Below are 13,533 nucleotides of genomic sequence, written 5' to 3' on the forward strand. Positions count from 1 at the left end.
CTAACGAACCTACCGCTTAAGGTCAATGACTAATGCCGAGACGATTTCTTGGTTCATCGTTATTCTTTCGTTAAGCATTTAAGTGGGACTTAAACGCCAACGTGATAATGCAATAGCATGATGACTATGGGCTCGTAATTTTGGCAATGTTTCAATTATTTCCTTTACCGTCCCCTCAACATTTTGTTGATTTCAAATCGGCATCTACACCTGTTTATTGACTTTGAATTTCATGTTGGATGAAGTCAATATTACAGTCAATAGTTTCCCAGTCAACAAACATGTATAGTTTAGAAAACTTTGAAAAACTGTTTTTAATAGTCAATCCTTACAACTGCTTTGCCCACTACCAATAATTTGGATAACGCAATGTTTCAATGAACGTTTTGCATTTCTTGAATTTCAAAAACATATTTTCAACCTCGTTGTAAGACATTCCGTTCTTCAACAAATAAATCAACACAGAAGCATAAAGTCCCAGTAGGAAGTTGCAAATGAAAAAAATGGTTTCTGATTTTCACCTTTTATGTCACACAAAACTGGTCAAAAATAACAAATTTTACGTGGGTAACACTAGATTATTTTATGAAAAGCGTTTGTGGCGAAAAAGTTTGGGAATAAAGTAGCAGCCCGGCAGGCTTCGAAACAAACTCACTCGGTTGTTTTCGGTTGTTTCGGAATCGAAATGTTTTGTTTGCATTCGGGCTTGATGCATTCGCACAAGGGCAGAATTTTCTCATTTCGAGCCCTGCACCCAACGTGCCTTGTTTCAGGATGCAAAGAAAGTCGGCAGGACAAATCTTTCACCGCTGCGGCATGTCCGAAAAATCTCCCGTTACCTCGCTGCTGTTCGGCAAGCTGGTAGACGGGGAAGTCCCACACACGAGATTTGCCTGCACCACAGCAAGTGTTAGTTGTGCTTCGGCAACTATCAGGTCACTTTATTTTTCGACTCTGTTCCGCCATACAGCGGCAGATATTTGACGCGCTGTATTTTCAGTGCCCTTGGTTTGGGACTTGAAACAGAGTAAAAGCTAAGATACGAAATACAAACACTAAAATCAATCAAGCCGAAACATCAATAGTGTAAAATTGTCAATAATTTCAACCTTTTACGTGACTGTGTATATAAACGCGTGTAACTGATCCCCTTCGTATCACTGATGATGGCACAGGCATTTGCCGAAACACTTTTTATGTCTATTTGTGCCGTTATTTTCACTATTAAACCAATACCTAAACATACAAAACTGCAAAAATACATGACTGAACTGTACCTCTAATTTTCTAGCAGCAAGTTGTGCTTGAGCAATTTCAACAAGAGCATTTTGCACGCGAGCCAATTGCTGCTCCCCGTTTCGCACATAAACACGAAGCTTCTCTGCAGCTTCTTGGTTTTCTTTCTCAAGTTGCATCAAACATGCAGCCTGAAAAATTATTTAAACTTTTAAGCTTTACACCGAACCTATGTGGGGCATTAGTATTTGACAATAAAGTCCCTTTTTCATCATATTTTTAAGAACATTTGTACTCTCCACACACTGCTATATAAACAAATATACAGAAGTTCGTTAACCCACTTAGAAGTCAATGAAAATCTCATACAAACTGTCTTAAATTTTTATGAACTAGATTAATACCATGACATTTACAGACCAACACAATTACTCACATAACAAGTTTGCAAAGCTTTTCTTATGTGTAATTGATTATGATCAATATATAGTTATATATGAACCGAGTGTTTTTTTTAAGTTAATGGACACAGTTTAAATTTACAATCCTTATACAATTGAAAATTTTATAAGATTAACCAGATTCATCAGTACCAAACAAAGTGCAAGCAAACATAAAGCATACACTTACCTGTAAATCAGGGGTACTATCCTCACTCGGTAATGAGTCAATTAAAATATCAACATCCTTGGCAGTTCTCATGATTAGGTTGCTGAACAAGGCAATGGTCTCTAAACAAAAATTGACCCCAGGTTTTAATTAACAACCTTGCAAACGAATATCAGTAATATGAAACAATTTTATTGTGTTTGACTCATTACCATCATTAGTAACAGCTGGCGCTTTATTTCCAGACTTTTCCAATCCAGCAAAAGTCCCAGGTGGAGCAGTTTGTTGCAGAATCCCAACACTGTTGCAAAAGTGGTCGGCAAGCTGATCAAAAATGGTACCGTTAATTGAAAGAATAATTTTGGGAAAACAAAAGAGTATATTTAGTTTTTGGCTGTAACTAAATACCACATGATGTACCAGAGAGTATACCACATGGTGTGTGGAATGTAAGAATACAAGCTCTAACTAGGGTCGATGAGACCAGATTCAAGTAATATTTCAATTACAAACCCTCACCCCAATTCAAATAGCTATAGTTGTCAGCACTTTTAAAAGTCTGCATAATTATAATTTTCACACAAGTATTTTTACGTCCTGCTCACCATGCGATATCATACAGTATTTATTACCACCGTTTAGTTTTTAGGCCATAACACATATATACCTGGTTAACAGCATCTTGCAGTTGAGTTAAACGATCAGACATTATAAAATGTTTATCACTACTCACAAAAAAACTAAAACAAGTAAAAATAACTTTTCAGGTATATATATATATACTTGGTATAAAATTTCAGATGTTTATCTTTTCTTGGCACAAAATACAATCTGAGATATTTATACAAATGCAACAACACAATAGCTGCTAGCAACATAAGTAACAACACAACAAAATAAACTAAAAAAATAGACAGGTTTACTTACAAAATTACTTTAAATCTAAATCATTACACATATTTATCTGATGAGATATAAATGAAAAAAACAACAACAATATAAAGCCCTTGTTAATTTTGTTCACACACTAAGTTGCATCACAATGTGTAAAATATGACAAGTTTAATCTGAAGTTTATATTGCGCAAAAACAAATTTACAGAAATCATCAATCAGTTTAAACCACATAGTCATTCTTAGTTAACAACTCTGTTGTTGTAAGCGATTGGCTATTTTTCACCTCGACCATCCATTAAAAGTCCATGTCCTATAGGTGAAGATTCTTTTTTGGTTGTTGAACTTGTTTTCACTATGCCAGCTTTTTCACTTTGTTGGTGCATAAAGCTATCAAGCAAACTGTACAACAATGGTACTTTAGCTGAACTTTCTGTATCTGCAACATTTAGTTCTTGACACAAAAAATCCCTGTGTAGTTGTACTTCAGGCTGTCCAGTCTCAGCAACTAATACAGAATCAGTGTATTTGTAGTCATTAAAAATTAAATACTCCCTAATAAGGTCATTGATAAGAAGATTTTCGTTGCTCAGTTTTGGCTTGGTAGCAGTTGGATCATCCAAAGCACGAAATACTTCAGTTCGAACACGAGATTTTAATTCTCCCATTACTCCTTTGGTCTCCAATGTGTCTGTTAGAGCTTTCTTAAGTGCATCAACTGTAGCCATGTTTTCCGACTTCAACAAGCAGTTCAAAAAGATATGATAAACTTTTAATAACGATTTTTCAGAATTTAGACACAATACATCTAAGACAACCCTGAGTTAGTCACATTTTTATCAAAGAGCACATAGGGTGAATAAAAGAGTGCTTTTTTAAAAATTTGTAGTCAAAAATTACAACTTTGTGCGGTCAATTTGCATTTTTTAACGTTGTGCGGCTATTCCGGCCTAATGATTGTTTTAGTTCAATCGTATTGCTACGTTATCTTTCGCCAGAATAGCATTTAATTACTTTACAAGAAATAAACTTGAATTACCTCACTTTCATTTGTAGCTGAAAAGGGGATTTTTGTAAATGCAAAAGTCAACCGATTTTAATTTAAAAGTCACACTGATTCGTCACAAATATGTCATAATTCTATCTTCGAATTTTTTTGACGAAACATAAATATGACTTATTTTCTGCTATACAACTGGCACATACCGGTTGTCATTTTAATTTACTTTAGCAAAACTTACCACATTTATCGTTTTTATAATCAGAAGCCCTTTTATAAATGCAAAAATGCTTGGCATAAAAATCCACATTCTCCTTAAAGTAACGTTGGTGCACTTCTTAGTTGTACCTAAAACTGACAAAGGCAAAACAAAAAAATCGGGCTAAAGGGTGTATTTTATTGTTTGCTTAAATGAAGATGGGATAATGATGTACAGGTGACAAATATAAAAATGGAATTAGCACCGACCAAACAGAACTAGGCAAGGGTTTTCCAGCAAGCAAGCAAAGCATCACCAGTAGGGGCCCTGCAACGAACATAGAAATCTGTGTTTATGTACAAACTAGGAAAAGGAGGACAACTACAAAAACACGGTGTGAATATGAGAATAATGGCTTCGTTTGGAGCTAATCTGCTCGACTACTAACAGAGGCTATACTCATTTGCCGCTATGGGGTGCTACTCAACAGTGGTGATACCAAAATCATCAACGGGCGCTAGGTGGCGCCGCGGCGCTGATAAAACGTACAAAAGTGTCTCATTGCGCGCGGTTGGCTAGTGGATTACAGAAAAAGTGTGTCACAAAAACGGCGGGCACCAAATCACGGGTGGGACAAAACAATTAAAATGAATCGCTATGTGCAAAGCTGGGTTCGTTCACTAATTGTTAAGTGAACGAGCCGACAACATAAATGAATTAGAACGAATAACGAACGATCTAACACTGATGCCCGCTAAAACAAACAACTATTGCTACACCGTCCTTAGTATAAAGAAACAAATAGGTTTTAGAAAACAGACGAACAAAAAAAACTTTCCAGACCAATTTGTTGGTAAAATGGGGGGTTATTTGAAGACATTACTCTGGTACATTTAGAACGAATAAAAAGCGCGGGAACTTGAAATATTGTACACGTGAAACTTCGTTGACATTGGGAAACAAAAATAAAAATTTGGTCCGAAAAAGACCATAAATGCACTTTGCCGTCCTTTGAAAGGGACTGTTAATACTCGATACAAAAACATTTGCACTCAAGGGGATTTGGTAAAAAGTACTTTTACTCAAAAGTGTAAAAAGCTCTCTTCGTAAATGCCAGAAGCACTTTAGCCTTTGGCTGCTGTGAACTTTAACAGTCATTTCACTTCAGAGCTGCGTAAGGCTGGACCAACTGAGATTTAGATCAGCAATGTCCGAAAAATGTGTGTTGATGCGAGAAAAACTACCGCTGCCGCCACTCAAGTCCAGCAACTTACTGAAGCTGCTGTCCAAAGCCTCAACCTTTACTGGTGTGTTGATGAAATGGTTTGAACTACCAGCTTGCTCGGAGCTGTCCACATGTCTGGATGTGACATCAGCGAACGGGATACGACCGGCGGGCGAGAGTCCCGTAAAATGCCGCGTAGGGTACGAAGGTCGCTCGGGAGTTTTGAAAACTGTGCCCATGATGTCTTGCAAGAAATCGGTTTGGAGGTCGTCACTTCGGCTAGCGGTAGGAATAGGTGATGGCGTTCGTAGCGGAACGTTTTCGTTGCCTATCCAAGCTTCTCGGCTTGTATTACGGCAGCCGTTTTCGCGTGGACATATATTTTCCTGATTTTCGATCGATTCACAAGCTCTGTTAAACAGCATAGGTTACTCAACTTGCAAAAAGACACATCACCAAACCCAACTTTAACACCTTAAAGCACAAATTCAACACAAACCTGTACTTTAAAGACTTTTTCCACTTTTCCTTGCACAGGGGCGTCGACGTAGGCAAGTGTGACGTGGTCGATGACGTCATAGCGCGCGTGAGGTCACCCGCTTCGCTCTTGACGCGGCGGATCTGTTGGGAAACCGGTGTCGTTTCATTGACGCAACGAATCCCAACGCCGCTGACGTAACTCGATTCGGGGGATCCCCAAGAGCGACGGCGTTTTCGGGCTGTGGAGACTTTAGGCGACGACTTGTTCTAATGATAAAAAGATTTTAGATAAGATGAACATAAATTCATAACTGGGATCAGCCTTGAAGCGGCTATGGCTCTATGCAGACCAGCGATCCCCTCATACGAAGCTGACATGCAGCATACCAGGCAGGCAACGGTGCTTGTGATTCGACTTTCGGAGGATTCTCCACTGAGCCTGTGCCAGTTGGTAGAGCGCAGGTTCCGGAAAGATCCCTGTCGTGGGTTCGAATCCCACCGCAGATTTTTTTCTAGCCTACGTCTTGCCGTATGGTGGTAAATGCTTGGTGACTGGCTGATTCGGTATGGCGCCTTCAAAAGGCCTGGCGTACTGTGATGAAGATTTCAGATAATGTCCTACTAAATCGTTAAAGAGTCTACTGTATGGGCATACACAGAAGCTTATGAGGTATGCTAAGGACCACTGTGAGCAGCATTAGTACGTTGAGGCCAGAACAGAGTTGTAAGCGGACTCGAACCCTGGATCAACCCGAATCGTTTTTAAGAAGCCCTTTTGACCTGAAAGTTTGAATGGCAGCCTATACACGAAAAACTACAAAAAGTACGGAATGCAAACAACAAAGTACAGATCACTTAAAAAAGAATGTTTTAGGTTTGGTTGTTTTTTGGGAAGTTACGGACACACAATATGAAGTCAGCTCAGCATTAAGCCCGTTTGTACAAAACCTAAACCTGATCCCGACCCATCATACAACTCTAGGCCAGACAGCAGTTTAGGCGCAGAGCCGAAAGAGTCTGAGCGTTGAGCAGTAGGGTAACGCACAAGGGGGAAAATTGACAGTCAGACAGTAATGGCAGACTTGCATAAAAATACAAGTTGGCCGGTGTCTGATAATGAAACCTGCCGATAATCTGCCATTTGCCTAAAAGTATTAAATGGTAATTTAACCATTTATAAAATGTTTTTTATCCAAAACGGACAGTGAGGTTTTCTATACTTTTTACGCGACTTGAAAAAGTGGGCGCTAGAGCAGTTCTCAACCTTTTTGTAGTTACTGAATCTCTATAATAAATTTAGCGGGTCTATGAACTTTCATGTACAATTTCATGTACAGTAGACCCAGGTTTTCGCCCCCAAACATACCTGAGACAAAAAGTCTTTAAAGGGTGAACCGAGATCATTGAGAATTTCACTAAAAGTTTCCTCCGACAAGCCAAAAGATGGGGGTTTGGATGCCACAAGGTTTTTCGCGTTTTGCTTGTGGAGCTTTTTGCAGAGGAGAAACTGGGCACCAGAGGGAGACAAAGACCTCCTCCGCTGTGGAGATGGAGATGGTGAATCACTCTCGCTGCTTTCCTGGGAGAAATTTACAAAATTGGTTACGATTGCTTTCCCACAAAAACAAATATTTAAACTTATATTTTATGGGTGTAAGCATTGGTTTAAGTCAGAGGTTTTTAACTTTCAGGGCCGAAAAACTCAAAAATAAGTCAAAGGGCCACACTAATGAATCTTTTGTTGCAGTATCACGTGACAAAAAAGCATTATGCATGATAGAAACGTAAATTGCGTTTTCATGCCAGCAACTACATTAAAAAACTGTATTGTAATAAATAACAACAAGCATACAGTGTAGCATGGTGAATGAACCAGCTATACCACTATGTTGAATAACAAAGGCATACAATGACACAAGAATGAAAAAATAGGATGCAATAATTGCAATTGCCGGATCTTGAGAATAGGCCGGTACAATAAACCCATAAAAATGTTGCATGTGTTTCTAATTGTCACTTTTAGGAGTAAATTCGCTGGTTAAAATGGTATTTCATGTGACTTGTTGAGATGCAGATATGAGACTCCTAGTTTTAGTGTTACATCAGCCTAATGAAGACACATTTATATTTTAAGTGCAATAAGCATTAGAAAGTCAAACACCAGCCAAAACCAAAATGTATTTAAACTCAAAACTAAGAATAAGCTGAAAAACAAGTTGATTTTGTACCTTTACAAAGTGCAATGAAGAGTTAAGAGAATCGTTGAGAGTCTGCAACGGTTCCTTTCTAGACTTCTTCTGGCTTCCAGTTTTGCAAGAAATCTGTCATAAAAAGTAAAAATTCCTTACAACACCAATCAAAGTTATTTGTGCAAATACAGATGATTCTGGTTACACCCATTTTTTTTCGAATTACCAAAAAATACTAGGAATTTTTTTAAACTAACCAGCTGCAGTAAGCAAAAAAATACAATTTGCATTTTTTTTAACTTTAACTGTCTGTATAGGTATCATAGTACTGTTTATAATGACAATGTACCAAGCACTCAGTTAATACATTAGCTCCCATCCAAGATGCATGTTTAAAGAAACTTACATTTGCTTGTGATAACATCGGACTGACATCCTTGCCCAGGTGCACTTTAACAACTGTTGAACTTTCCGTCAAACCTATGGTAAAGGTTTGTTGATACAATTTTCATGTTACATACATTTTGGTGTATATTTACCAGGTGTGGAAATGTTCTGCATTGTCCCTGAGGGTGTAGAATGGCTGATATCAGAGTGAAAACCAGAGTCGGTAAAAAATGATGCTGATGTTGAGGTAACATCGTGGCTGAAACTAAAAACATATAACAGTTTTGAGCATGGGTCTGCAAAGGTTTTCAGCATTACATACAGGTTTAAGGCAGATAACATTGGGTTAAATGACACACAACGAAATCAACTGACAACTGTATGCAGGAACAATTATTACTCAAGAATCTCCATCTAATTCAGACAAAACTGGAGGTACAAATGATTTGCAATGTGGTAAGGCTTTAACTAAGCAACATCAGTTAATCCAGTTTTTGGCCTAATCCAAATGAATTTTTTGGTCCAAGCAGGTCCAGATTAAGCAAGGTTTACTGTACTGTTTAGGCATGGGCTGGCAACAAATTTCTTACTGTACCCATGGTTTATAGATATTACTAATAAAAGTGTAGTGGGTAAGTTAGTTTGCATATTAGATTTTTTAACAAAGTATATAAATGGCTTTGGACTTGTGTAAGCAACATTTACCTTATGCTGTCAACATCTGTATGCGATGCAGAACTTTCCATATTTGGTGTTTGTGGACTCATTATCGCACTATCGTTTGCCTGGGGAAAAAATCAAACATACAATCAAGGAAAATTGGTCAAAATTGATCTAGAAATAAAACAGCCAATAAAGCCCAAAGTATACAAAAGTCTAAAAAGCATTATTGTTTGACAGTACACAAAGTGTTCAATCTGCCTTGGTAGACACCTGTACCAGTGGAACTGGGAGCAAAACATATGGTCTTGAGCATTGAGGAAGTCTTGGTAAAATTGGCTTTTGTCCAGTGGGCACATGTTGCATAGGCCACATTTGTTGGGCAGGTTTGGAGCTGCAATCTTGGAATGCATGTTGAGTACCACCTCTCTAAAGAAAAACTTAATCTTAATACTTTTAGCCTTAGATTTAATGTGGAAATACCAGGTTTGCATAATAGTGGCCTAAAAGTGAACCAAAAAATTATACTCTGCCAATTTTTAAATACTGTGACTCTAGTCCAGTGGTTCTCAAACTTTTTATGCATGCGGCACATTAAAGAACTAAAATATGTTGTTGTGGCACACTTTGCAGGTAAACATAACAAAAGTTGTTTAAAAATGGTAATTTTCAACGTTGTCATACACACCAGTCTTTCATTCTGAAGTCTTAAAACACCAGGAAATGTTTGCACTTTAAAACAAGAAGATTTTAAAACAAGAAGCACACTTGGAAACCTCACACGGCACACTAGTGTGCCGCGGCACACAGTTTGAGAATCACTGCTCTAGTCAAATAACTCATCAGGGCATTCGAACCCATTTTGCTTTAGGGATTTTCGAATTTATTCTTTCATTGGTGTCTTCATGAAGGCAGTATTAAATAAAAAAAAAAATGCATGAAAAATATTCGCAAATAGACCTCCATCAATCGTTTGCATATTTTTTCCCTGTTCCAAATTTCTGTATATTAGTTTGATACTATGTCATTTCTGTCTGTATTTTCAGGTAACTGTAATACATATGAGTAGTTTTACTAACCAGGCTGTCCAGGGTGAGAGGCCTCATATTGAGATCTGCTCTCAATGTCCAGTAAGAAGCCTTGGAGCCAGTAGCTACCTCACGAACGAATATGTCATGAAGGGATAAGTTGTGACGTATGGAGTTTTTCCACCCTTAAATGACAAAATATGCAACATAGGAACCAGTAAATTTGACAGTGATAAGGAACAACCAACTACAGTTTTATTATTGTACAACTACCTGGTTTGGCATTTTTAAAGTAGGGAAACCGTTCCTCAATCCACTGGTAGATTTGCCGCAGTGTCATGCGACCAGTTCCACTACTGTTGATGGCAAACTGAATTAATGCCATGTATGAGTATGGAGGTCTTCCCCGGCGGTCTCGCTGCATAACAGAGAAAAGAGGTGTAACATGATATATAGGGATGTTTAAAGTAGAATAATTGTTTCGAATCCAGAAAATTGAATCCAAGTTTTATACCATTTTTGGTTGTGCAATCGTTAATCGTTAATTTTGCCTCCAATGCACCACCGTCATTATGGAAATGTTATAGCGTCTGCTCACTTGACGCCAACGAGTATTTTACTGTCTTTCGCAACGGTTTTAATGACCTAGGTCTTCAGGTAAATGTAATGCACCTGTTTATTTTTACCGAATATAAGAGCACACATTTATATTGGTTCCAATTACAAGATATAAAAGCCAAAATTGAATTCAAATCCAAAAGATTCGATATTCTACTGTGAACATCTCTAATGATACATATTATATATATATACTTGAAAATGTAAAAATACAAAAAGCAAGTGTACCTCATATTTTCTTTCCCTCTCTAGTGGTACAGGCATAAAGTTGTTTACACCCATTCTTCCAAGCCAAGTAATGTTAGTAAGGCTGTCATCGATGGGTGAAGGACCAAAATTTGTTGTCACATGCATTGGATGGTTGGGATTGAAATATTGTAAGGGTTGAGCTTGCGGAAAGCAGTCACCTAATGTTAGAACAATAAACACAGGCAAATCCAACTTTAAACACAGGCAAATCCCATTTTGCCAAGTTTTTTTATGTAATTAACCAGATTATGCAATTAGGCATTTTTCTTTACACATAATATTAAAGGGTATGATCTTTACCCAATTTAACAGATTATGCAATCAATTGGCAACTAACCATATTCGTACATTCATATGTCTATGAATAACTTCAGATTTATAAGGGCTCCACTTACCAGATTGCGGTAGATAGTTAGTGGGATATGGTGCACCTCCACTAAATTGGCCCTGAACACCACATGGTTGGTTCATATTCATAAACATGAACTGACCATTTTGGTTGATATTTGGGTCACCAGGTCCATATGTCATACCAGGTTGGTTAATCATTTGCTGTGGAAACTGTCCTTGGGTATGAATGCTATTGTTTTGGAAGTCAGGTATATCTTGTTTAATAAACTGGGTTCCAATGGTTTGACTTTGTACATTTCCAGGATAGAATTGAGTATCTTGGCTTGGTGAGGGAATACACATTTCTGTCTGCTGATTTATCGGATTGGGAAAATAATTCCCACCAGTTGACCATGTTTGGGTTGGTTCAATTTTTACATTGGTTTGGTTGACAGGAGTAGTTAGAACCGGGACAGTTGGCTCAATTGATGCAAAGTTGGAAAAATCAGCAACCTTTTCAACTTTAACTTTTGGTGACTGAACTTTAGGTGCAAGTTTTGGCTTTAATTCGATTTCTGACAGACTTTTTAGTCTTGGAATTTTCTTTGGCTTCTTTATTACATGAGTGGACTGGGGCTGAAGATTTCCACAAGAGTTTCGACGCAACAGAATTATTGGCCTATGTGATTTAACTTTGGCTTTTGACAAAGCAACAACACCTTTAAGCTTCTGGTTAGCATTCGAAGATTCCATCATCTTTTCTCTTGCTCTAGCAATAACTGGGTCCTCGTTCTCCATTTTTTTGGAATAGTTTGGAAAGCAAATTTACTTGTTGAAAATGTTAAATAAAGCACTCTTTCCATCCATGAATCAGCACAATTGGCAGTGTGAAAGCCAGAAACAGTAGATATGTACATTAAGACGTAAGTGCTTAACTGTTTAATCAACCTAAACACAGTTTTTTAGGCTCAATAACACTTTTCTACAAAAACTAATTTATTATTTTCAAACTGACAGTAAATATTGATTTTTTGAAAAACATTGATACTTTATACATAATACACAAAAATCATTTTGTAATTAAAAATAGCTTTTCAGTAAATTAGTTTCTTTCTTACTTCTGTTGACTAAAACGGTTGCCAATATTTGTTTAAATTGCTTATTGGGTATTTTAGGTTATACTTAAATCATTTGATGCTGCAAAAACTTGTTGAATACTCACTGAAACTTGTTTAATCTGTCAAAGTTTCTGATTTACCAAAAATAAAAACAGTAAACTTATCTGATTTTCTAACTGCAGTTGGGTCCCCACACATGCACAGTTGTACATAATGCATTTCAATAGATAACAATGAGTAAGTAGGATAACTAATTGAGGTTCAATACACACAAACTTAAAAGTAGGAAACCACAATGACTCAATCAATAGTACTGCAAAATTTCAATCCAATCTGCCAACGTTTAAGATTGAAATTTAACACAATTCTTTCACATTTGTAAAACTTTAAAACCATTTTGAAAACAAACACAAGATGTTATTCTTCAGCTGAAATGATTTACCCAGTTTCAAACATCTGTAATAACTCGAATTTACCTACCTTCCGACGGAAAGACACGAATCGGTTCTGTTGGTGTTCTTGTCAGTTCAAATACGGTGCCGACTTTTCGATCGACCAATCAGAGGCGAGCTCGTCAAGTGCACTTTGCGCAGTCTCTAGTGCGGAACTGGCGCAGCAATCTACTTTGCTCGATATCAAAGCCACTTCGCCGTTCTTTATGGTGGCAGCTGCTGCTTGAACATAAAGGGCAATGTCATGTAAAATAAAAATACAAATATTCACGCGGCGGACATGACAATTATGCCCGCGCCCTAGTTCCCTACCACGACCGCCTTGGGGGTCGTTGTTAGTTCCAACTTCACATGCAAGCTGCTAAGCAGACACGACGCAGTCGGTCGTAAAATGTGTACTGAGAATAAAATGTCAATACATCAGGGAACAAAGATGTTTCTTGTAATCCAATAAAGCGCTCCGTAGGTGAGAAACAACTCTAGGTTTACGCATGGGTAGAGGTAGTGTTTTGTGCCGATTAAGCGCCGTGCACTACTTGGATTATTTGAAGTCCCAATTGGGACTTGACCACAGCTTTCCCCGTCGAAATCAGTTATTTTCTTCGTGACAAAAAATTGTGAATTGCAAATTAGCTATTACCGCAGGTCAAGTTTAAGCTATAGTCACGGCCCTGCTTGCTAGTGATAAAATACGTCATTTTCAAAGTTTGGGCTAAAACCATTTATAGCGGTTCTTAACCGGTGGGAAATTTCCTATCAGTTGGTATTTATTCACATACAGAGGGCTAAATTGTTGTTTTAAGTTTATTCTGAAATCTGATAAGGTCAGAAATTTGATTATTTGGCCTCAAAGATAAGCA

The 13,533-nt window shown here is 37.6% G+C and overlaps 3 protein-coding genes across 5 annotated transcripts; all 3 read right to left on the bottom strand.

Annotated features, from left to right (window-relative positions):
• Window positions 1-372: 372 nt before the first annotated feature.
• Window positions 373-2,574, bottom strand: LOC145214690 (mediator of RNA polymerase II transcription subunit 21-like). Its single transcript, XM_080083273.1, has 5 exons — window positions 2,513-2,574; window positions 2,058-2,169; window positions 1,867-1,967; window positions 1,278-1,427; window positions 373-893 (listed from the first exon to the last, which is right to left on the bottom strand). The coding sequence occupies exons 1-5, from the start codon at window positions 2,552-2,554 to the stop codon at window positions 804-806; spliced, it is 495 nt and encodes a 164-aa protein (XP_079939399.1). The 5' UTR covers window positions 2,555-2,574; the 3' UTR covers window positions 373-803.
• An 11-nt stretch (window positions 2,575-2,585) lies between these two features.
• On the bottom strand, window positions 2,586-3,601 carry LOC145214691 (centrosomal protein 20-like). Its single transcript, XM_080083274.1, has one exon. The coding sequence runs from the start codon at window positions 3,464-3,466 to the stop codon at window positions 3,014-3,016; it is 453 nt and encodes a 150-aa protein (XP_079939400.1). The 5' UTR covers window positions 3,467-3,601; the 3' UTR covers window positions 2,586-3,013.
• A 514-nt stretch (window positions 3,602-4,115) lies between these two features.
• Window positions 4,116-13,063, bottom strand: LOC145214478 (uncharacterized). 3 transcript variants are annotated; one of them, XM_080083013.1, is made up of 14 exons: window positions 12,986-13,063; window positions 12,702-12,892; window positions 11,169-12,051; window positions 10,753-10,931; window positions 10,180-10,324; window positions 9,958-10,091; window positions 9,152-9,307; window positions 8,924-9,003; window positions 8,371-8,483; window positions 8,238-8,311; window positions 7,871-7,963; window positions 7,009-7,221; window positions 5,662-5,909; window positions 4,116-5,573 (listed from the first exon to the last, which is right to left on the bottom strand). In XM_080083013.1, exons 3-14 carry the CDS (start codon window positions 11,899-11,901, stop codon window positions 5,102-5,104), a joined length of 2,640 nt encoding a protein of 879 aa, XP_079939139.1. In that variant the 5' UTR covers window positions 11,902-12,051; window positions 12,702-12,892; window positions 12,986-13,063; the 3' UTR covers window positions 4,116-5,101. The 3 variants fall into 3 exon arrangements, with proteins under 3 accessions (XP_079939139.1, XP_079939141.1, XP_079939140.1); XM_080083015.1 differs by lacking the exon at window positions 12,986-13,063 and having other exon boundaries at window positions 5,668-5,909; window positions 12,702-12,960; XM_080083014.1 differs by lacking the exon at window positions 12,986-13,063 and having other exon boundaries at window positions 9,158-9,307; window positions 12,702-12,959.
• Window positions 13,064-13,533: the final 470 nt, after the last annotated feature.

The sequence above is a fragment of the Phallusia mammillata genome, chromosome 2 (assembly GCF_965637545.1).
Source record: "Phallusia mammillata chromosome 2, kaPhaMamm4.hap1.1, whole genome shotgun sequence".
Classification (NCBI taxonomy): Eukaryota; Metazoa; Chordata; class Ascidiacea; order Phlebobranchia; family Ascidiidae; genus Phallusia; species Phallusia mammillata.